Here is a 24,488-nt window from a genome sequence, read left to right as displayed (position 1 = left end):
ACAAAGATGGAATCAACGAATTCAGAGAATTGATATAAATATAATTAATAGAAAGCAAGAACGACGAACCGCCCACTGTAATATCACTAAACCACAAGAAGTCAAGTATCACGACAAATATCGTTAAGGAGGTTCATTTTCTTGAAAGGATTAGTTGCTGCATAACACAAGCGTAACATTTGTTGAATAAAAGTAGTCACTGGGGTGGGTAAGGACGAAGCCTGAGTAATCATGTAATTCTTGCGCGAGTGCCCACACAGAAATGTATGAAGAGACAGGCAAAGCCTCTCTGATGCAACCACTACGACACATGAGTTTAGCAGAACAAATCGTTGTCTCAAGTACGTAACCGCTGTGGTCCAATATTTTTAGAAAGACTGAAGAGAGCAGGAAAACAGTTGTAATCTAATGGAATAGCTGTCGGGAGAAAGTTGAAATCGTGGAAGAGGTTTTAATACTGCGGTATAGTAAGGCCAGAGTACACGAGAGTGAATAAAACAAATTATGTTTCGTTCTGATAAATATTTCTGTTTTTTCTCGTAAATATTCACGCAAAAGAAACTCATATTTTCAGTCTAATCCACTTATGAAAATATACTTCCTAAATGGAACTGCGATCTAATCTGGGTAGTGTAGCTCATTCATCACTCATCCTCAACAATGGCGTACTTGCTATTCATGGATAGCTTAATGGTAACGTGCGAGAGGTGATAAATATACATGCGAATGACAAAATTCAACACTTGAGTCTTAAACCCTCAAAGATTGGACCAGCATGATGAGAAGGTATATCTGTTTCTGTCTGCTAGATGAGAAGTTCTACGGTGAGGAGTTGTACTTGAGACCGTACGGTGCGTAGAGAGTCTGACTTGCGACTCACACAATCGTCTGACTGACTATTGTCGAACTCCTTGGCCTGGATCAGAATCGTCCAACGGACAGACTGACCATTGTCTCACCCGTTCGTACTCCCAAAGCTCACTGACCGCTTGACCCCTCACCCTCCGTTGTACCACTTATTTATTGCAATCGAATTTGCCGAGTCAGTCCTGTAGCTTCTTCCTCGATTACACCTGTTTACATGTTTACATCGTTGGTCACCCCGTTAGCTTAGGTAATGTCTGACAACGCATTCCTTAGATATTTTCTGTCTAGAATACAACTGCTGGTGTCTGGGTTTTGGAGCTTTTTTCATACTGATATTCCCCTATTATTTATGGATTGTTACGATCTATCTCTCTCCGGAGAAGAATTCCTTGGTTTAATTCGTTGTTATGCATGATCCAGCATTATGAGGGTTGCTTTTATTACAAAAAGCATAATACCAAATACCCATACAATACTTGATACGTAACGGAAGTGATGGAGTAACTAAGTTCATTGTCGATGAACACATGGCTGTGACGTAACGTCTGAGATAAAGTTACGATACCCAACTACTTATATGACTTAATGTTTCTAACAATGCTAATAGTATGAGTTTTTTGTCCGTGAGTCCACTTTATGCACAAATAGGCTAAACGGTACTGGACCTAGAGATTGTTTGTTTGAGTTTGTTTCTAAGTCCAATTTATGCACATAATGGCTAATTTGGACTGGACCTACAGTTTAAAGTAGGATCCGAACTACTCTGTGCCTCCACCGGGTATCAAACTTGGGACACCTTGATTACAAGGCGACGACGTTACTAATACGCCATCGGGAGACAACACAGGTATATGTTTAATCTAATTTCTTTGATGACCTTTTATTATACTGTATTACACCAAGCGATATTTTACATGGACAGAAAAGAAAAGCGGATGACAAATGAGATACAACAAAAATAAAAAATAAAATACCAATATAACAAACACAGTGGAATTTCCGATACAGCAGAAAGTTGCTGTTGTTACTAGCTGTCCTATTATATCCCCAACCCCTCTCTTAATTTCATTTTTGGTTTTATATCTACGACTTTGCCTATCATACTCCAGCAGTAGATTTGATGGTTTTGCGTCGGAGGATTGTCGCACAGTTGTACAGTCCAAAGCAAAAATAGGTTGTGCATAGAAAATCAAAATAGTGCTTACAAAATCATTCGAAATTATTTTATGTAAGTTTTGATAATATATTTAATGGAGGAAATAGTGTGCGTGAACTTCTTCCCTTAAATTTGTAAGCTGAGATAAGAGATTTACTGTGTAGGATACGATTTTATTATGATTATAGATTTCCCACATGTGTAGATGTTCTGACGTACAAAAAAAGCTTGTTAAGTTTCTGTGCCCTTAACCGCAAACGACATTTCTAAATGTGACAACCGCATTAACTTCAAATTGGCTTGTTACAACCCAGAAGTGTGTCTGAGACCGTACTATGTACAGATTTACAAAACATCTAGTTTTCGCTCTGTCATCCTGAATTTAAATACCGGTAATTATATTTCCTCTGATATGGTTATGCAACAGCTTTTGCAATTACAATTTTAAAGTAAAGTAAAATATAGTGAATATATTTATCCGCAGGGGCGATATTTAGATTTCTTTTTCCGCAAATATTCATTATGGACGGTTCTTTGATTGATTTCATTTCACTTCGCTTTTCTGCCACTTTTGGCTAATTGCGAAGATGAGGATGAGTGACGATATGATGAAATTAATGAAAGGACACTCACAAAGAACAGGCCAGGCCAGGATTCGAACACGGAACCTCTGGCGTCGTAACGCGCTGTGCTAACAACTCCGCCACGGAGGTCGGCTCATTATGGGCGGGTAAATCCCCTTAATTCCGTGTGTCTTGTTCATTCGACCCTTGTCTTCGAGTATTAAGCAAAAACTGACAAACAGGTTAAAAACAAGTTAAACTATTTTTGTGTAATTGAAACTCGATAGCAATTGTTTAACCAAAGAATTAATTCCAAATACGGATTAGAGAACCTTGCAAGAGGAAACATCCATTACACCTGAACTGTCGAAATAAATGTATTATGTAATATCGTAATGCAGTGATGAATAACTTACATGGAGAAAACAAAATTACTTCACCGCAGGAAAACAAAACGCAATCCCTTTCTGCCTATCCTTGTAAATCCTGGACACAGACATCATAAACTCGTATAATTCTCCTGTGATATAAATGCTTTATGAAAAATTTCACGGAATCCTTCACCGTGTTCACATCGCTGGCAAAGTGCACTTGCAAGTGGCGGTCTCATAAAGAGATTAGTCCTTCCCTGTTTACGAAAGCGTGAATTAACGGAAAAGCGGACTTAAGTATGGAATATAATAAAGTTTATTTCAAGTTCCTTTACTTTCATTTCAGAGAGAATATAAAACCAAACACCCCCGTAAATCTCGTCTCACATACACACGCAATACATATGATCTGGAAGTATACTGAATTCCAGTCGGACCAGGTAGTATTAGATTTTGATAAAATACATTCTGTTAAAATTTACAGGTTTGAAAAGAGAAGTGTTACTGTCTTCTAGCCGTGACAGTTTTCTGCCCAATATTTCTTGACTTTCCATTGAAAGTAATCGAAATCAACCCTCATAATCAATGTTTGATTTTGATTTGATTTTTGTTATTTAGCGTCGTCTTTCTGCCACTTTTGACTAATCGCGCCGACAAGGATGAGTGATGATATGACCAAATTGATGAAGGGACGCTCGCAAAGAACACTCATGCTCAGGCTGAGTTTCGAACCTGTGCTAACCACTCCGCCACGCAGGTAGGCTCCCATTATTAAATGTTTACATTACAACACATAATATACTTTTTGTATCCAGTCAAGAAAAGACCGCATTGCGCTCAGATAGACTAATTGTAACTGGAGTTACAGTTTAAGGTGGAATCCGAACTACCCTTCAAAGTGCTTCCACCGGGGATGAAACCCGGGACCTCTTGACTACAAAGCGACAGCGTTATCACAGGGAGGTCCTTCTGGACATAGTAAAGATGAAAAGAAGCACGATATTTCTGAACAATTTATTTATTTATTTATTTATATGGGTGTTTGTGAGTGTCCCTTAATCAATTTCAACATATAATCATTCATCCTAATCTTCGCGATTAACCAAAAGTGGCAGAAAAGCGAAGTAAAATAAACCAAATCAATCAATCAATACACAAAATGTTCACATTATAATATACATTCATAATTTGGTTATCATATATACAAGAAAATAATGAACTTTCATACACATTTCACATGAGACAATTTACACTAGTTACAGGTCAAATCAATATATTCATTACCATGAAGCGACCAGCAAATGTAATAGTACACACTGTTATTTCATTCCGATTTCTGTTTCATTACGTGTGTGTCCGGGAAAGAGACTGCACTGACACTGGAGCAGGCTTTGCCCTCCGCGTTTTTGGTGCTTCTCTTTCAATTCTCGAACCTCACTTTTACAAAAAAAAAAAAGAAATGGATATGGTGGTAGTCAATTTGTCACGGCTGGCTTGATGTTAAATGTTATCCTTCGTCAATTTGAAATTACAAACAAACAACATGCTTTCGAAAGTGATAGAAGTTAAAGTTTCTATATACTTATACCGGTTGTAGCCGTGAAATACTATTTCTTTTACAGCGTATAGAGGATATCAAGGCGAGTAAATTTTCTCAATAACGTATATTATCCTTGATGCCTCGTTTAGACGCTAAAAGCCATCGAAAATTGCAACTTTCGTCTTTTATATGTAGCGGCCAGATTCACGGTAACAAAATGGGGAAACTTCAGGACGACCGTTTTCATATTTCTCAGAGTTACTTTAAATCATTTTTTTACTATGTAATTAAAGTTAATTCATTGTTTGATTATAGTGCCAAAAGCAAAATAGCATATAGTATTTGAAGTGTTTTACGAAATGTCGGACTATTTCCAACCTTATTTTGGTCATTTTACACTTCTTTTTTTTATCTCTTGTGTTAATTATAATTATAATTAGAAATTCTTTATTTATGGGTCAAGTTGAAGAACTGCAGCGGCATAGCTTAAATACAAAATACATTATCATCCATTCAATTGAACATTTGTCTACTATCCTCGCCTATGTCTTATAAAACAACTGGTAGTGCTGAATATTGCTTCTTCTGATGACAAGTGGAAAACTATGTTGAAAATGTGGCTAATTATTACAATTACGCTTGGAAATGCGAATCGTAACGATCAAGTGAGTCGGTTTATAAACTTCAACAAGATAGGGCCACAAGATTTATGAAACATGCCTCTTGGGTTAATTACCATATGAGGATGAAGGATGATAAGATTGAATGCATGATGGGAGAAAAACTATGAATGAATCTACCCACCAATTATGTCGCAGTGTGTTCAGCTGATAATTCCCCCACTGATAGGTGTTTCTTTGTAATTCTACCGTCATCAATCTTATCATCTTCATCCTCGCGATTAACCTCGAAAACGCTTTGCATGGGAGCGAGTATATTAGGACCTAGGTGACCCATTTTTATTGTCCGTGGCTGTACATAAACAAGAGTGAGGAGAAAATGTCAAAACAATTTTGAAACAACTATCCCCGGTAGCTTAATGCATTTTGTTGATTTTTATATAATTATATAAAAAACCTGAATGGTTTACCTTGGAAAGAAGAAAAAAAAAGAAGATGGAAAAAAAAGAGCGAAAATCGTCGAAATCCTGACTGAACTTCATTAAAGATCACACAGCAATATCATGCTTGAAGTGCCGACCTCCGTGGTGGAGTGGTTAGCACAGGTGTTCTTTCTGAGTGTCCTTTCATAAATTCCATCTCTCATTTTCATCCTCGCAATAGCCAAAGGTGGCAGAAAAGCGGAGCAAAATCAATCTAAGATATCACATGTATTTACATGCACTAAAAAGTACAATAAGCGTAGTTAATAAATAAACAATATATATATATATATATATATATATATATATACGATTATATATATATTAAAATGAATGTATGTGTGTGTGTGGGTGTGGGTGTGGGTGTATATTTGCTTGTTCCGGCATAACTCTTAAACGCCTGGAGCAATTTCAACCAAACTTGGTACACGTATCACTTGCAATCTGGAAATAATATTTTGGGGTAAGACATCCCTGGCATCCATAGGGGTGGGGTGGGAAGGGGTGATATGTAAAAATAATCGAGAACCGCCGATATTAAATTCCGCACAAACAGATATCCGTGGTTCTATGCAATCTGCACAACGACAGTGTTTCTCGGGTTGTCTGACATTCATGCTGAGTTGCGAATGGAATCCATAGTTTTCGTGACACTCCCAATGCGGTTCAACTCCAAGTTCATCACCTATCGGCATGGGGGGTGAGAGGGGGTGAAAAATAAAATGCCACAAATGACCTAGATTAGTGTCGAATGCATAGTTCTCGGAGTCGCCTAGCTAATTGGTGACATTCACGATCACATTTGAAATTAGTTACATTTTACACAATAGTTAGAATTCATTATTTTCCTGTCTAATATAAGATTGTGTTAAATAAATACCCGGACAACGCAGTGTAATCAGCTAGTAAATAAATATACTACAATATACATGTAGTTACTATGGCGGATTTGGGTTTAACACAGTCTGTAATAAATTCGTACCTGGTGGCATCGCTGGAGAGAAAAGGCGGCTGGAGTGTGGTGCTGATCACATCACCTCAACAATGTCCGAAAGTGATAATATGCGGACCCTCACCCCTCCTATGTGTCTTCATCTCATGGTGCAATTATATATGTATGTATGTATGTATGTATGTATGTAATTATTTAATTCAAAATATTCTGAATTTTTATTTTAAGTAAAAGTAAATAAATTAATAGTTTTGACCAGGGACCTGTAACGTAACCCAACTTGTAACGCTGTCAAGTTACGAACGGAACTATCGATATGCGTTACAATAGCATTGGCGTTCCACACAGTACCGGACAGATTGGACCTACCTACAACCTGGGTAAATTAGGCGTACCGTTACTCAACGACCCATTCGCTTCAGGTACTGAGTGGAACGGGTCTCGGATGGAACGGGTACGATCGTACCGGTACATACTGTTCCTGAACGGTGGCTACCGGGTACGAAATGGAACCACAAGTTGGTAACCGGTACTGAAGCACAATGACCAGCGCTTGTTATTAAAATACCGGTACGTGGATAGAAATTAATGAAGCGGGTAACATTTGTAACAGGAACTTACAGTACGTATCATAACAGTTTACTGTCGATCAACATTCCACAGCAGCAAATGAAATACCGATAAATATACACTTCTTTGTTTAAAACTAATTATAATAACTTTAGAAAAAAGTAATTCGTGATCTTTCTGGATTTTATTTATCCGAAAAATATGTATAAATGCTATCTAGTTTATCTTTCATTAATTTGTTAATAATGGTATCAGCTATGCAAAAATTTTGAAGACCGTCACTCTGGCAAACTATTAACAATAGAAACAATTAGTTTCAACAAGCTCATGTATATTATACTAATTACAACGACCTGCGCAGAAGGTCGATATTCGTCATTCAGGCAACCTGTTACTAGGAGGCAAGTGCAGTAGGCCCCATTACTTTTAAAATAGGTAGAGAAGTGAAATTGAGTTTGAAGGTAGATTATGCTAATTAGACTATGGCAAATCAACGTGATTCCGAAAAACCGGAAGTTGGTGGACGCCATATTGAAAAATGTTACTTCTTAAGATAGAGAAGTGAAATTCGGCTTGAAGGTAGCTTATGGGAATTACAGCATGGCAAATCAACATGATTGTTGAAAACCGGAAGTTGGTGGACGCCATATTGAAAAATGTTACTTCTTAAGATAAAAAAGTGAAATTCGGCTTGAAGGTAGCTTATGGGAATTAGAGCATGGCAAATCAACGTGATTCCGAAAAACCGGAAGTTGGTGGACGCCATATTGAAAAATGTTACTTCTTAAGATAGAGAAGTGAAATTCGGCTTGAAGGTAGCTTATGGGAATTAGAGCATGGCAAATCAACGTGATTGTGGAAAACCGGAAGTTGATGGACGCCATATTGAAAAATGTCACTTCTTAAGATAGAGAAGTGAAATTCGGCTTGAAGGTAGCTTATGGGAATTACAGCATGGCAAATCAACATGATTGTTGAAAACCGGAAGTTGGTGGACGCCATATTGAAAAATGTTACTTCTTAAGATAAAGAAGTGAAATTCGGCTTGAAGGTAGCTTATGGGAATTAGAGCATGGCAAATCAACGTGATTCCGAAAAACCGGAAGTTGGTGGACGCCATATTGAAAAATGTTACTTCTTAAGATAGAGAAGTGAAATTCGGCTTGAAGGTAGCTTATGGGAATTAAAGCATGGCAAATCAACATGATTGTTGAAAACCGGAAGTTGGTGGACGCCATATTGAAAAATGTTACTTCTTAAGATAAAGAAGTGAAATTCGGCTTGAAGGTAGCTTATGGGAATTAGAGCATGGCAAATCAACGTGATTCCGAAAAACCGGAAGTTGGTGGACGCCATATTGAAAAATGTTTACTTCTTAAGATAGAGAAGTGAAATTCGGCTTGAAGGTAGCTTATGGGAATTAGAGCATGGCAAATCAACGTGATTGTGGAAAACCGGAAGTTGATGGACGCCATATTGAAAAATGTTACTTCTTAAGATAGAGAAGTGAAATTCGGCTTGAAGGTAGCTTATGGGAATTACAGCATGGCAAATCAACGTGATTCCGAAAAACCGGAAGTTGGTGGACGCCATATTGAAAAATGTTACTTCTTAAGATAAAGAAGTGAAATTCGGCTTGAAGGTAGCTTATGGGAATTAGAGCATGGCAAATCAACGTGATTCCGAAAAACCGGAAGTTGGTGGACGCCATATTGAAAAATGTTACTTCTTAAGATTGAGAAGTGAAATTCGGCTTGAAGGTAGCTTATGGGAATTAGAGCATGGCAAATCAACGTGATTGTGTAAAACCGGAAGTTGATGGACGCCATATTGAAAAATGTTACTTCTTAAGATAGAGAAGTGAAATTCGGCTTGAAGGTAGCTTATGGGAATTACAGCATGGCAAATCAACATGATTGTTGAAAACCGGAAGTTGGTGGACGCCATATTGAAAAATGTTACTTCTTAAGATAAAGAAGTGAAATTCGGCTTGAAGGTAGCTTATGGGAATTAGAGCATGGCAAATCAACGTGATTCCGAAAAACCGGAAGTTGGTGGACGCCATATTGAAAAATGTTACTTCTTAAGATAGAGAAGTGAAATTCGACTTGAAGGTAGCTTATGGGAAATAGAGCTTGGCAAATCAACGTGATTCCGGAAAACCGGAAGTTGGTGGACGCCATATTGAAAAATGTTACTTCTTAAGATAGAGAAGTGAAATTCGGCTTGAAGGTAGCTTATGGGAATTAGAGCATGGCAAATCAACGTGATTCCGGAAAACAGGAAGTTGGTGGACGCCATATTGAAATACGTTAATTCTTAAGATAGAGGAGTGAAATTCGGTTTTATGATATTATGGATATTACTGCATTGGAAATCAACATGATTAGGGAAAACCGGACGTTAACGGAAAAATTTACTTTAATATTCCTCTTTCCTTTGGTGATTGCTTATGTTAATTAGAACATGGTCAATTTATATGATATTATAAAACCGAAAGTCGATGGACGGCATTATGAAAAATGCAATTTATTAAGTGAAGAAGTGAAATTCGGTTAGATTATTGCGCTTACTAATTCGAACATCGGCAATGCATATGCTGTCTGTAAAACTGAAAGTTGATAGACGCCATGTTAAAAAAGAAATACATTTGAGTGTCGATTTAGTTTTTATTTATTAAAAATTAAATATGAATTCCATCAAACTCAGGTTTTCCAGAATCATGTTCATTTGCCATGCTCTAATTCCTATAAGCTACCATCAAACCAAATTTCACTCCTCTGTCTTAAGAAGTAACGTTTTTCAATATGGCGTCCACCAAATTTCGGTTTTCCACAATCATGTTGATTTTCCATGCTGTAATTTCCATAAGCTACCATCAAACCAAATTTCACATTTTTCAATATGGCGTCCACCAACTTCCGGTTTTCCACAATCATGTCAATTTGCCATGCTCTAATTCACATAAGCTACCGTCAAACCGAATTTCACTTCTCTATCTTAACAAGTAACATTTTTCAATATGGCGTCCATCAACTTCCGGTTTTCCACAATCATGTTGATTTAACATGCACTAATTAGCAAGATCTACCACCAAACCGAATTTCACTTCTCTATCATAAGAAGTAACATTTTCCAATATGGCGTCCATGAACTTTCGGTTTTCCACAATCATGTTGATTTGCCATACACGAATTAGCATATGCTACCACCAAATCGAATTTCTCTTCTCTATCTTAAGAAGTAACGTTTTTCAATATGGCGTCCATCAACTTCCGGTTTTCAACAATCATGTCAATTTGCCATGCTCTAATTCACATAAGCTACCGTCAAACCGAATTTCACTTCTATATCTTAAGAAGTAACATTTTTCAATATGGCGTCCATCAACTTCCGGTTTTCAACAATCATGTTGATTTAACTGCACTAATTAGCAAGATCTACCACCAAACCGAATTTCACTTCTCTATCTTAAGAAGTGACATTTTTCAATATGGCGTCTAATTTCCAGTTTTACCAATATAATTTTGATTGGCAATGCCAGGTCAACCCGAATTTCAGATCTGTAACTTAGATGGTAACATTTCTCAATATGGCGTACATTAACTTTCCCTTTTTTCCACATGTATTATTAGTTGGTAATATTCTAATTACATAAACTATCATCATGTCGAACTTTCAATATCTTGCTTGAAAATATTTTTTTTAAATATGTTCACCTTGCACCCAATATTACGTGTATTGGTTATATGAAAGTTACATTATTAATAACAAATGTCACGATTCCATATTTATTTATATATATTCAATTTATATTTTATTGCCTACAACCTCAATTAATATTAGTTCTTATCGATTTTTCAAGAATTCAACAATGAAAGTTTTAAAATGAAGAGTTACGTGACATATATTTTCTGATCCATTCAATACCCATTTGATTTGCTGAAAATAGGTTTTGTTACAATTGTACCCGATCCTAAAGTTCAGATATACCCATCATGAATTTGTACCGGTATGATTCTAAGGAGAGGTACGTACCGTAACGGAACCGGCATTCAGATAAGGAACAAGTTCCATGCTTTCTGGTACGGGTATTTTAACGTTCCACTCTGTGTACCCAAAGCTGTCGTCCCCGAAGCACTCTCGGGTACGAACGGAACGGTATAGCAGAAGCGTTACTGTTCGCCTTACCAAGAGGTTCTGGTATTTTCCTTGGAACGGTCCACAGCACTTGGGCCGGTACGCGGTACCCGGTACGGAAATAACGCGGAACGGTGACAAATACCAATGAATTGCGTTACGTTACAGGTCCCTGGTTTTGACGGAACATGCATTAATAAGATTTCACCTAGACATGTGTATTACTGTTCAGACGAATTGTCATTCTTATTAAGCTTGTTGCCATGCAGTGTGCGCATGCGCAGTGCGAGTACGAGTAGAGTCGTGAGACGACGTACGTGTGTTGTACGCCTCGTCATATTCGTGTACATTTGTGTGGAAACCTTCATTATATTTCGTGTTATTTACGTGCTTCATGTTATTAAAGTATAAGTTAATCTACATATATGTTTAATTTGTACCAGAGTGAAACTGACATACGCGAAACCACACACCCAGGAACTAGGAAACTATTCATGGTCCTCCTGTGCCCGGATAAATGGTTGATTCGATTCGTTACGGCCCGGTCATCCATTGTGTTTCCGCTGAGAAAGTGCGCCTTATTAACGGCTTTGTGTTTGAGCTTCGAGAGACGGTGTTTTTGTGCTTACCGGCAATTCTGTGCATCGTATCCTTGCCGGGTGTGACTGTGATCTTCGTGTATGTTCTTTACGCGTTTTGAGACTTAAATATGGAGCAAATACTTTCAAACAAACGTCTCCTCAAACGTGACGTCACACGTTTAGAGAAGAAATTGGCGGCAGATGATCTCACCGAAGGTAATGTTTTAGTGTACATAGACAAAGCATTACAACTGACAGAAGACACTAAAAAACTGATCCGTGAAATCTCAGAAAAGTGCACCGACGAACAGTTTGAGCAATATGATGAGGAAATTGGTTCAGTGCAAGACAGGCTCGACGAAGCATTGGCCAAGTTATACATCGCGAAAAAACAGCAAACTACCGTGACCGTGACAAAGACAGTGAGTGATGTGCGTCTACCGAGGTTAGATTTGCCTACTTTTACAGGAAATCTGCAGCAGTGGCTTTCTTTTAGAGACTTGTTCGTGGCGTCCGTACACAACAACGCGTCATTTTCGCCCGCGCAAAAACTGCAGTATTTGAAATCGAGCGTCCGTGGTGAACCCGCGTTATTGTTACAGTCTATAGCGATAACCGATTCGAATTACAAAGAAGCATGGGACATTCTGACTAACAGATATGAACAGAAACACGCGCTAGTGAACGACACAATTAAGCGGCTTGTGTCCCAACCCTCATTACAAACTGAGTCTGCTGTCGGCTTACGCAAGCTTGTTGACGTGACGACAGAATGTGTTCGAGTTTTACGTGTGTTGGACATTCCAGTGCAGCATTGGGACGCTATCCTAGTGTTTCATACCGTGGAGAAATTGGACAGTACTTCGAGGCAACAATGGGAGCTGAGCGTGTCGTCAGAGCAACTTCCTACTTTCGAACAGCTGAGCGGCTTCCTGGACAACAGAGCGAGAGCGCTCGCAGCATCTGCATCTTCCAAGGACCCGAAACCAGGATCCCAAAGGAAACCCCCCACCCCCCACAGTGAACCCAGTGCTAGAAGAAGTGCTAATTCATTTCACGTGTCGTCCTCTTGCCCTATGTGTCGAGAATCGCATTTTTTGAGTAAATGTGAAGAATATATGAGCCTATCTGTGCCAGAGAGGGAAGTGTTTGTGAAATCGAAAGGCTTGTGTTTCAACTGCCTTGATAATTCCCATTTTGTGGATAAGTGTAAATCAGGCTCGTGTAGGTCTTGTGGTAAGTCTCACCACACGTCTATCCATCGTGAAACTTCGCAAAGAGCTAAGGTAAGTGGAAACATGGCAACGCCGCAAGTGGTGTCGCACATAACAGCTGATACGCAGTGTGACGCAACGCGTGTCTTGTTACCGACTGCTATTGTGAGAGTAAAGGATAAACAAAATCAGCTTCACTCCCTGCGAGCACTTTTGGATAGTGCTAGTGAAAAGTCATTTTTGAGCGAGAACGCAGCCCAATTATTAGGCTTGAAACGTAAAAAAGTGTTTGTGTCAGTTACTGGAATTTCGGGTGTAAATGCCGGCAATTCGCACTCTACTGTTGATTTGAACATACTCTCTAAAAACGGGGACAGATCCTATCATTGTTCGCCCTTAATTGTGAAGAAAATATCCAACACAGTGCCACAAGCGTGTGTACCAAACACTCTGAGTTTTAAACATTTACGAAACCTTGAACTTGCCGATCCTTCATATCACAAACCTGACACTATTCAGTTGCTTATCGGGGCTGATCTTTTCCCATTGTTACTAATGAGTGGAAGAAGAGAGGGGAGAATGAATGAACCCGTGGCTATTCAAACCCGCTTGGGATGGGTTGTTTGTGGCAAAACTCCTCAACAAAGACCTCAACAATCTCTGTCTTCTTATCACATTATTGTACAAGAAAATGATCTGAACGAAACTCTGAATAAGTTTTTTGAATCTGAGGAGATTCCTATCTTACGAGTGCCGAGTCAAGAAGAACAATTGTGCGAGGAACATTTCGTACGAACACATTATCGCGAGGATGATGGTCGGTACGTCGTACGCTTACCATTTAAGGTCAACCGCGACGAGTTAGGTTATTCAAAGGATAAGGCGATGAAATGTTTGCTTAGTCAAGAGCGTAGGCTTCGAGTTGATAGCCAGAGACTAGAACAATACCAGTCATTCATGCAAGAGTACATTGCGTTGAATCATATGACACCAGTGGCGGACTGTGAACCACCCAGCACCCCCGCTGATTCTTATTTCATTCCGCATCATTCTATAACAAAGGAGACAAGCACAAGTACGAAACTGAGAGTAGTTTTTAATGGATCGAGTAAAACTAGCACAGGCGTGTCCTTGAATGACGTGTTAATGAATGGAGGTAAACAACAGCCAGAGTTACTATCCATTTTGTTACGTTTTCGTGGCCATCTTATTGCAGTGACGAGTGATGTTCGGATGATGTATCGCCAGAGAAAGGTGAATCTTCAGGACAGAGACTACCAATTAATTTTGTGGAGAGAATCCCCCAATCAACCTGTGATTGTTTATCGTTTAAATACGCTCACGTATGGCACGGCACCAGCTGCTTTTCTTGCTACGAGAGTGTTACGTCAGTTAGCAGATGATGAAGGTGAAAATTACCCGATTGCAGCAGAAGTCTTAAAGCAACAGTTTTATATGGACGATTTGTGCAGCGGAGCTGACAGTGTTCCAGAAGCAATAGAGATGCAGCAACAATATACACAATTGTTGAGAAAGGGTGGATTTGAGTTGCATAAGTGGACGTCAAATCATACTGACGTGTTGAACAGTATTCCTGAGCATTTGCGAGAGAAACCTACAATATCTTCCATCCATAACAGCGAATTCATAAGAACTCTTGGCCTTGTGTGGCACCCGGATACTGATCATTTGAGTTTCATCATTAACCCACCTAGTGAACACCCTGTATTAACCAAAAGGTTGTTGTTGTCTGAGGTAGCTCGCATATTTGATCCACTCGGATTACTAGCCCCAGTCACTATGTTAGCTAAAATATTAATTCAATCACTGTGGAAGGAACAGTTAAATTGGGATGAACCTATTCCTAGTGACATAAGAGAAATATGGGAAAGACATTGTGCTGAATTACATGTGTTACAGAGCATACAGTTGCCACGATGCTTAAAATGTAGAGAACCAACTTTGTGTCAACTGATTGGTTTTTGTGATGCCAGTGAGAAAGGTACATGTGCTATTGTGTATCTACGAACAGTATATGATGACAACGCTGTTACAGTCAGATTGTTAGTTTCGAAAACAAAGCTTGCACCCATAAAACCTGTAACATTGCCACGTTTAGAGTTATGTGCTGCTGTGTTGTTAGCCAAATTGATTAGTGTTGTGCAGTCATCATTGTCATTGCATATAGACGATATTTTCCTTTGGTCTGATTCCCAGATCACCCTATGTTGGATTAAATCAGATCCATCCAGATGGAGTACATTTGTTTCGAACCGAGTTTCACTCATTCATGAACTGACGAATCCTCAACAGTGGTTTCGTGTACGTTCCAAAGAAAACCCTGCAGACATTGGTTCTCGTGGTGCTTTCCCTACACAGTTGTGTGAAGCTCATTTATGGTGGAATGGTCCATCATTTCTTTATTTGCCTGAGTTGCCTATGCATGATTCATCTACAGTGGAAAGTGAAGAAATAAAAAGGGAGGAAAGAAAAACAAGAATTCGTGTGCTGTTGACTACAACCTTTGACACTAAGGAGTTATTGCAGAGATTCTCATCATTCTTGAGATTAATACGTGTTACTGCTTGGATGTTTAGATTCATAAGCAACTGTAGAGCGCCTTCCATGCAGCGAAACGAGCAGACGTTGACAACCCAAGAGTTATCAGCTGCGACTGAGTTCTGGGTCAAGGTCACCCAACGTGAAGCGTATGAGAGCGAGGTTAACTGTTTACAAACAGAACAGGAGCTCCCCTCATCCAGTAAACTTCTTTCGTTGAGTCCATTCATTGACAATAATTGTGTGTTACGAGTAGGTGGGCGTTTACAAAATGCTGATGTGTCTTCAGATAAGAAACACACTATAGTGTTGATAAAGAAAGATAACGTACCCACATTGAAGTGGAAATTAGGTAGAGTTATCGAAACTCACAAAGGACAAGATGGTTTGGTAAGAGTTGCAACTGTTAAAACTAAAGACGGTGAACTAAAGAGGCCTATTATGAAGCTTGCACCTCTACCAATTGAGAAAGTGTAAATATGTAACCAGAAAGAAAATTTGTGTTTATTGTAATCTATGTATTCAAGTGTAATATGTTATATTGTAAAAGGTAATAATTATTGTGTATTCTAATTTTGGAAGCTGATCTTCCAAGAGGGGCCGTGATGTTCAGACGAATTGTCATTCTTATTAAGCTTGTTGCCATGCAGTGTGCGCATGCGCAGTGCGAGTACGAGTAGAGTCGTGAGACGACGTACGTGTGTTGTACGCCTCGTCATATTCGTGTACATTTGTGTGGAAACCTTCATTATATTTCGTGTTATTTACGTGCTTCATGTTATTAAAGTATAAGTTAATCTACATATATGTTTAATTTGTACCAGAGTGAAACTGACATACGCGAAACCACACACCCAGGAACTAGGAAACTATTCAATTACTATAAGTACCAACATTACAAAATAATTTTAATTTTATATCCTTTATTCACTAAAATATTAGAGGATTTTCTTGAATTACTCCAGTTACCATACGGGTTAATAGTAGCATATTTTATGGATAATCCACATGGTTAATGATGATGACGTCAATGATAATTTCAATCATGAAAATCACAAAGCGATAACAATGCTCCCACATTGAAAAATATTAAATATAACAACTGAATAGTAAAATAAATTTAAAACAATGCAGTGTCCGGACACTGCTCGAGAGGATACGTTACTCAACTATCTTGCTCGGAATATAAAAACTGATATTAGGAGTGGACGTTGGGAAATGCGTCAAAAGGTTTACACCACCCTCTCCCGACTATTTTAAGGGACATAATGCGTCGCCGCGTTGTCTTCATTGTTCACATCCACCCTGAAATTCTGGCATCTTTGAACGGAAGAGAGGCGGGAAGAAAAGTTCGCCCAACGAAGCGTTTCGGACGAGAAGTGACAGATTGGATTAGACCGCCGCAGCGAGTTCCGTGTGATTGCAGAAAACGCAGTTTTCTCGAAATCCAGCAGGTGAAGAAGCAACAGCCTCGGACCCACCTTTTTTTGCCACGTCATCTCGAGTAGCACGGAAATTTAACTCCAGCACGAGGTAAATATTACATTAGCAATGCGCACGTCGCCCTTTCCTTTTCATTACCTCAACGTGTAGGATTAAAAGCAGACGCCGAGTTCCGATTCAATTTCTCACGTCCTGAGGAAGAAGGATGTGAACAGTGGGAGGAGACCGCCGCGAGAAATGTCATTGTGGGAAAGAAAGCATGTGTGCATCATGGCTCCAAGAGGATGATTACCGTGTATCCAGGGGCGTTATTGCCGTTGTTAAGGCCATAATCGCTCCTCCAATTAGATCTTGCTGCCTCTATTACTGAAATGTATTTAAATTTCCTAGAAAGTAATATGTGTCAGCCAAAGTGTTATAAATTGTGACCCACAAACTGCCTAAAGTTATTTTGATCATAAGGAGATCTATTTATCACTCACACCCCACATACAGATATATATATACACACACACACACACACACACACTCACTCACATGTGTATTGCTCTGTTTTTATTTCGGTTATCCTTAGTCGGTTTTCTACCTCATAGGTACCGAGACGAGCATGAATGTCGAACTAATGAATGATGGGACAAAAACAATGATATGTACGGTTCAGAGCACAAGTGTCGTAACTCCACTTTCTCGTGGAAATGAAGTTACATGTAACTTAGAAGTGCAACATGTCAACATTTCAGTGCTAGAAGTTAGTATCCCCTAACATTCAAATTCTTGCCCATAGTGGCACCACTATACTAAGTTATCTGAATGCGTTTTTTTTTTTTTTTTTTTTTTTTTTTTTTTTTTTTTTTTTTTTGCAGAAAACAATATCGAATGGAGTTACGCCACTCGTGCTATGAACCACTCATATATCCATGCCTGACCATTTGAACCAGGTATCTCAGTGCATTAGGCTGGCGACTCCGCTAGTAGAGGAAATGAACGGGGAAAAATGGCCTAACCCGGAAATAATTGCAACACAAATGTTTTTGTGCCAGATTGTGTGGAATGGTGTAGTGAATAATACATTAAAAATCCACCATCCAAATGTTTGTGGAAAATCCGCCATCTTAGAAAATGGCGGCAAAAATTCACCTTGAAAACTAACTAAAAAATTGTAATATCTCGAAAACGGTGCATTGTTCACAAAAAGTGAAGATAACCAAAATGAAAGAGTAGAAAATTTGCAAAATTATTATTTTTTTTGTTTGATAGAGCTATCATAAATCTTAATTGAATTAGGAAGATTCAAATATTTTCTTTCATTTTTAGAATTAGCGTAAAAGTTGGTTTCTGACACAAAAAACAGCAAATATGTATCATAATAAACTATGTAATTTACGTCCAAACGTCACTGAACACATTTCATAGCTTATGATGATTTCCTCTAGAGACTGGTTTTTGTTTCGTGCCTTTAGAGTCAGGGGTTGAGGAGATACACAGTTTAAAGCAGAGTCATGTGCTTCCCTATATTTTACGTGTTCCATTTCTTATGATATTGCTGAGAACGTAATACATTGTTTTCTGCAGTGTTTCGTTCAATTGCGTGTGTTACATGTTGTTTTTGTTGTTTAAAAATATATGCACACAGTAGCGACGATTAGGTGTCTTTACTGAGCAAGGGGGAAGGAGGGTAAGGACAGTTTACTTTCTACTTACTGCAATTAGAAAAAATCGTATTGAAAATGAAATTCGGGCAGATGATTTTGGGTTGGGTCAAATCCACTGGTAGGCAAGGCTTAGCTTTAAGAGATCATAGTGCAGGGAAAAAAGTGTGTATGGGGGGACTGCTCCCCATGCCCCCCACCTCTAATCACTGCCACTGTCAATACATTGAACTATTATGATACGGTAAAATAGGGTTCTAAATCGATCACCAGAGAGATCACACAAAGATCTGGAGACACCAAGATATAAAGCTGCTGCACAGGCAGGTACTCCGAGATTAACCTTGGCTGTAATGCTGAGGCAAGCACCATTCCGCGCTGCAGAACACCGCATCAGCAGAGACCTTGGCCCGGGTGTGGAGTTGCAATCGTCAGATATCATCGCCTTCCGTAGACAACGCCGGCTAGGAAGAGACTTCGAAGTACAGTGTGTTCTGTAAATCACTTTCCCTTTTTTAAAACTGTAAACATTTTTTTAAAAAAAATAAAGTCAAATGTGCTTAAAACACCTTCCATAGGACAGATGAATGCTGCCTTAGTGGGGAAAATGATGAGGAAAAATGGGCGAACCTCAAAAATCATGAAATACATCACTCTCTCTGTACAGTACGCTGACCTATTCAAACAAACAATATCATGCATGCCGCTGGATAAACAAGGAAATTCCTTCGACACTATCTAGTCCGTCTTTCTAATAGAGGTGTGCAACCCGGTAGTAATGAAGGTAGTGTTGCCCACGGGACGAGACGGGACAGACTTTTAAAAATTCGAGACGAGACGGGATTGACCATGTGTCATAAGATAAACGAATATTTTCGAGACGAGACAGCATTTCCACGAGACGAGACAGGCCAAAGTCTCGTCTCGTGGGCACCACTAAGGAGAAAACACTGCAAGCAGGACACGTAAGTTTTGCTTGTAAATAACAATAATAGACCCAGTACTTGGGGAAACTACACAGTCTCGTTCCAGTCACTAAGGTCAGGCACGTGGGGTGTCGTCCAAACTTGCACTTACCATCGAGCCAAGTGGCCACCGACGAACCAGTCAGCAAGCCGCAGTTGGGCCAGGTAAGTACAAAGACAGTGTTCGCCTAATTTTCCTCATAATTCCCTTCGCCGGCAGGACAGGCAGCGCCGTTCAATTTGTACACCGCTATTCCATTTTTGAGCTACATTCCTTGGTGACCCGCGATCCCAGGTGGGTCCAGGTCACGCAACACGCACTTCGTTTATTAAAGAGGCTCCCATCGCAATTGTTATCCTCACTTTGACTTCTTTATTGTAGATCAGATACCCAAAGCTGTGCCCAAGGTGAACCATTTATTTAACTCTTTCGTCTGGACTTTTCACGTTCATTTTCCTTGGTTTATTTCCGATAACCATTACCTTGCATCTTCTTAACATTTATATTCACAGCTTACAATAGTAAATAAAAACCTGTAACATTCTGTTGGCGGTCTTTTTGTCTTCTGCTAACAAGAGCTGTTTTTCTTTTGTAAATCTTTTGCACGTTACTCTTCCTTCTCTTATCACACTTCCAGCCGGACCCTGTGGCTGAGTGGTTAGCACATCGCACTACGACGCCAAGGGTCCCAGGTTCGAATCCCTTTTGAGCTTGGTTGTTTGTGACTGTCCATTTATCAATTTCATCATTTCATCACTCACCCTCTTCTTCGCAAATTAGCCAAGAGGCACAAAACGCGAAGTAAAATAAACTAAATCAATCAAATCAATCTTATCACACTTCCCTTATTCTGGAAAAAGTTATGTGATAATTCCTTCAAGTAGATATTGAACAACCTAGGCCATCATTTCTGTCGTACTTCTCTACCGATTTCATTTCTTCTTCTTTCTTTATAAGGCGCTTAGTTCTTTGTGAGTCTTGGTCAGCTCAACAATATTGTGCCACTGCTATCTTTCTTCTGCTTGTCGTCTCCAATTTATAACTTGCTCTCTCCGTAAATTTTCTACGTTAACTTCGCATTTAATTTTTTACCTTCCTCTTAATCTGGATGCAAATTGTTTGCATTTTGTCATTCTTTAGCAGTCCTTCCAGTATGGCCAATCCAAGATATCGTTCCATTCCAAATACTTCAGAGGCCCCTTTCAATATTGTTCAATATTTTCCCAATAATTTTATATATCATCATGTTCTTCCTTTTCTCCTAGTTTTGAAGTAACTATTATTTCGTATTCGTTTCCCTTAATACTGTTATTATTTATATTATTAGCCTGATTCCATCTTCTTCAATCATTTTTGTTTTGCTGAGTTCTTATTAACGTTTGCTGAACTATTAATAATAATCCTTTGCGCAACAGCCCTGAAGGGCCTTAGCTTACCTACCGGCTGCCGGTCTCCCTCCCACGCTTTCCTTCGTCATCTCTAAGTGTGGAGATCTTCAACCAGTATTGAAATAGCCAGGTGGTCAGCCCGACGTATCCCCAGCCGTTATAGTAGGTCTTCGCGACCGGATTACGCTTACTCATTCGAGGCTCCCCAATTTCCTCACGATGGGTTGCCACCGGCTCTATACGCGTGCACAGGTCGAAATTTCCCGAGACTGAACCCGGGATCGAACCTATGCCGTCCTGTCCAAAGCAAGGTGCCTTAGACCGCACGGACACGGGGGAGGACTTGCTGAACTATTGCTTCGACTAAAAAGTTGTCAGTTTCTTGATCATGTCCTCTCATTGATCCTACATCTTGTATTAATTGTTGCTTGTTTTGATTTATAATGGAAGTCCAAGTTTCTCTCTGTGTTAATTTAGGTTGGAAAAAGGTACTTGCTATAATCATGCTGTCTGTTATAGCTAAGTTTGCTAGTAACTCATAATTCTAATTTGTTTTGCCATGTCAAGAATGGTTTCCTGCAATGAGCTCATATGTATCTTCCTTTCTTATTTGTGCATTGCAGTAAACTAAGGTTATATCATGTTTTGGTATGCGTTCAATGATCTGTTGCACTTCGCAATATTGCTCTTTTATTTCATCATCTTTCTCCTTTGCAGGTGCATGGGTATACATATTGTACTGATGTTATGAACTATTCCTGTTATTCTGAGTTTATTTAATCTCTCATTGTAAGGGAAGAGACCTGAGTAACCATTTGCCTGTCTCCACGAAATCAATTCTTTAATAACATGGACTTGAAATTAGACTGTACTTTCACTAGTTCTATATACCATATTTTATATTTTGTCTGAGCGTAAATATTTTCAGAACATTTTATTCGAGCTGTGGAAATAAATACACATTTTGTCATAAATACGTACATATTTTGGTGGACACTAGTGAGCCATTGGGTTTGAATATTCTTATTAAAATGGTAACACTGTTAAACCTTGTTTCCATGTTAATAAAACATTAAAATGCTGACCAAGAAGAAGACCCTGTTAAAGGGTGGAAATGTTACGTTTTTATGTATATTTTTATACTATAAAAGTTTGCCTTGGTCAGTATTTTAAAGTTTTCTTATTACAATTGAAGTGTCTAAAATTACCTAAAGGAACTAAATTTATAATGTTAATCATAAAGTAAAGGTGAAACTTAAACTTTTCGCAATTTATATTTATAAGAGAATGAAGTACAAGCTAGAATTCATAAAACATCAAACTGAGACCAGACAAATCGAAAAGTTTGATTAATGTAGTGTCAGGCATTTCAGTTTGTTTGAGACATAATTTCTAGATTTGTCTTGTGAAGGCTAGGCAGACGAATGAAAATTTGTTGACATCCTTGCGGGATCGAACCCAGGCAACCTATCGTATAAACCACATCTCTTGTACATTCCTAGTACAGTCGGGTTTCTTACACAAATTACATGGAAGTTTCTACCAGACGAATTACTCCAATTTTAGCAAATGAAGACGTTGAAAATCTTAATTACAATTTCTCTCCGTGAACTGATGTTGTTGGCACAAGAGCTCATTATCAAAGTAAACGAACTTTTGCCCGGCAGCAATGTAGCAATTGAAAGCATGAGAAGATAATTCAAGAATAATAAACGGACAATTAACACACACGCGCGCGGGAGGGAGAGAGAGAGGAAAGAGAGAGAGAGAGAGAGAGAGGGAGAGGAGAAGGAGAGAGTGAGTAAGAAAGAGACAGAGAGAAAGAGTAGAGAGAAACACAGGTAGGTGATGTGACGTTTCTACATCTTACAATCATTAACAGAAAAAAAATTCACGTAATGAAAGTTATGGGTCAAAATGAAGGTAATTAAAATATACAAATAACTTTATCATGAGCTGACAGTTAAAATTGACTATAGTACTAAGTAGTCAATTCATCACATAGGTAATATTCCATCTTGTCCCAGTCCGTAACAAGTTCGTCAAACTTCTACCAGTCCTTTTTTGTGTGGCAGAAGTATTGTCTTCTTATACCGTACGTGAACACGTTCTCCAGGATCTCTTTACCATGTTAAAACCAGGGGACGAAAATCTTGTAATACTGTAAGACATTCATCATGTCCTAATGGTGCATATCCTCGTATGCACACTCTAAAAAATTGGTGTTAAAGCGACATTTTGAACAATCTCTTTGTTGAATAACTACAAAAATATACGCCGACCTCCACGAATACTACGGCAATGTTCTGGATTTTGTGACAGTAGACCTTGTCTCTGATATGCTTTCTCCCATCTGGTCGAGAAAAATCAGGGGATTGGGCTGGCCAGTCCACAAATCCACGCTTGCCAAACCACAGATTTGGAAAGGTTTAGTGTTGTCCACGGGACGAGACGGGACAGGCTTTTAAAAATTCGAGACGAGACGAGATTGATCATGTGTCCCGAGAACAAACGAATATTTTCGAGACGAGACAGCATTTCACAGCATTTCCACGAGACGAGACAGGCCAAAGTCTCGTCTCGTGGGCAACACTAGAAACGTTGAACATCTACTAAACTGTCCGAAAGTAGGTTCGTTGAAGCAGTAGTTGGTAGACAGTGTGCATTAGAAATTTCACATAACTGTCTCCCGTGATAGTCTTGTGAAAGAATTGGGCTGAATTCTCCATAGTACCTGATAATACCCCGCATCGTGACTCCAAGATTCTGGTTGTTTGCCTGGCACGTGCACATGCGGAGTTGTGAAACGGCAGTACATGCAATTATGGCAGTTCACGCTCCATCAGTTTGTATCACGTTACATTGTCAACTCAGTACTTGACTTGGACCTTCGCGAGCCAAGTTTTCGTAAACTTCACACGCCTGTGGAATCATCCACATCATTCATTGATCAGTCGTGGACGACATGATCTCATTCAAGAGCTGTCCAGTCTGACAGAAACATTCCTCTGTGACTTTTCCTGATCAGTGTTGTTGTCATCGATACCCTGCTCGCTCTTTTGGCATGTTGTAACTGCTGGTTGCAAGTGGTGACTCAAGAGTGCTCGACCAATGAACGCGTGAGAGGGAAGTGAGTGCATGGAAAGGAAAATGCGGCTGCAGCTACCAGCTGTTTGCAGCAGCGCCCACTGCTTTGCTCTGCCAACTCGGATCCTCCCCTTCTCTACCGCTATGTGCGGCCTTGCTCCACAGATTCCAGCCTTAGACGATTTCACTTATCGTTTCTTCTTAGAATCCAGAGAAAACACATAGTGGGAACTATAGTTTATAGTCTGATTCCAAGGAGAGTATACTACTCGCAGAAAAAAAAATCAACATTGATTCTTGACCCAACCTCTTACAGGTGATGGAATGCACTGGATTTCAG

At 39.2% G+C, this 24,488-nt stretch overlaps 1 protein-coding gene across 1 annotated transcript; it reads left to right on the top strand.

Annotated features, from left to right (window-relative positions):
• The first annotated feature begins 11,970 nt into the window (after window positions 1–11,970).
• LOC145983738 (uncharacterized) lies at window positions 11,971–16,092 on the top strand. Its single transcript, XM_083116787.1, has one exon. The coding sequence runs from the start codon at window positions 11,971–11,973 to the stop codon at window positions 16,090–16,092; it is 4,122 nt and encodes a 1,373-aa protein (XP_082972913.1).
• Window positions 16,093–24,488: the final 8,396 nt, after the last annotated feature.

This window comes from Lepisma saccharinum, chromosome 2, assembly GCF_977018435.1.
Source record: "Lepisma saccharinum chromosome 2, izLepSacc3.1, whole genome shotgun sequence".
NCBI classification, from domain to species: domain Eukaryota; kingdom Metazoa; phylum Arthropoda; class Insecta; order Zygentoma; family Lepismatidae; genus Lepisma; species Lepisma saccharinum.
This window is presented reverse-complemented; position numbering and strand designations above follow the sequence as displayed.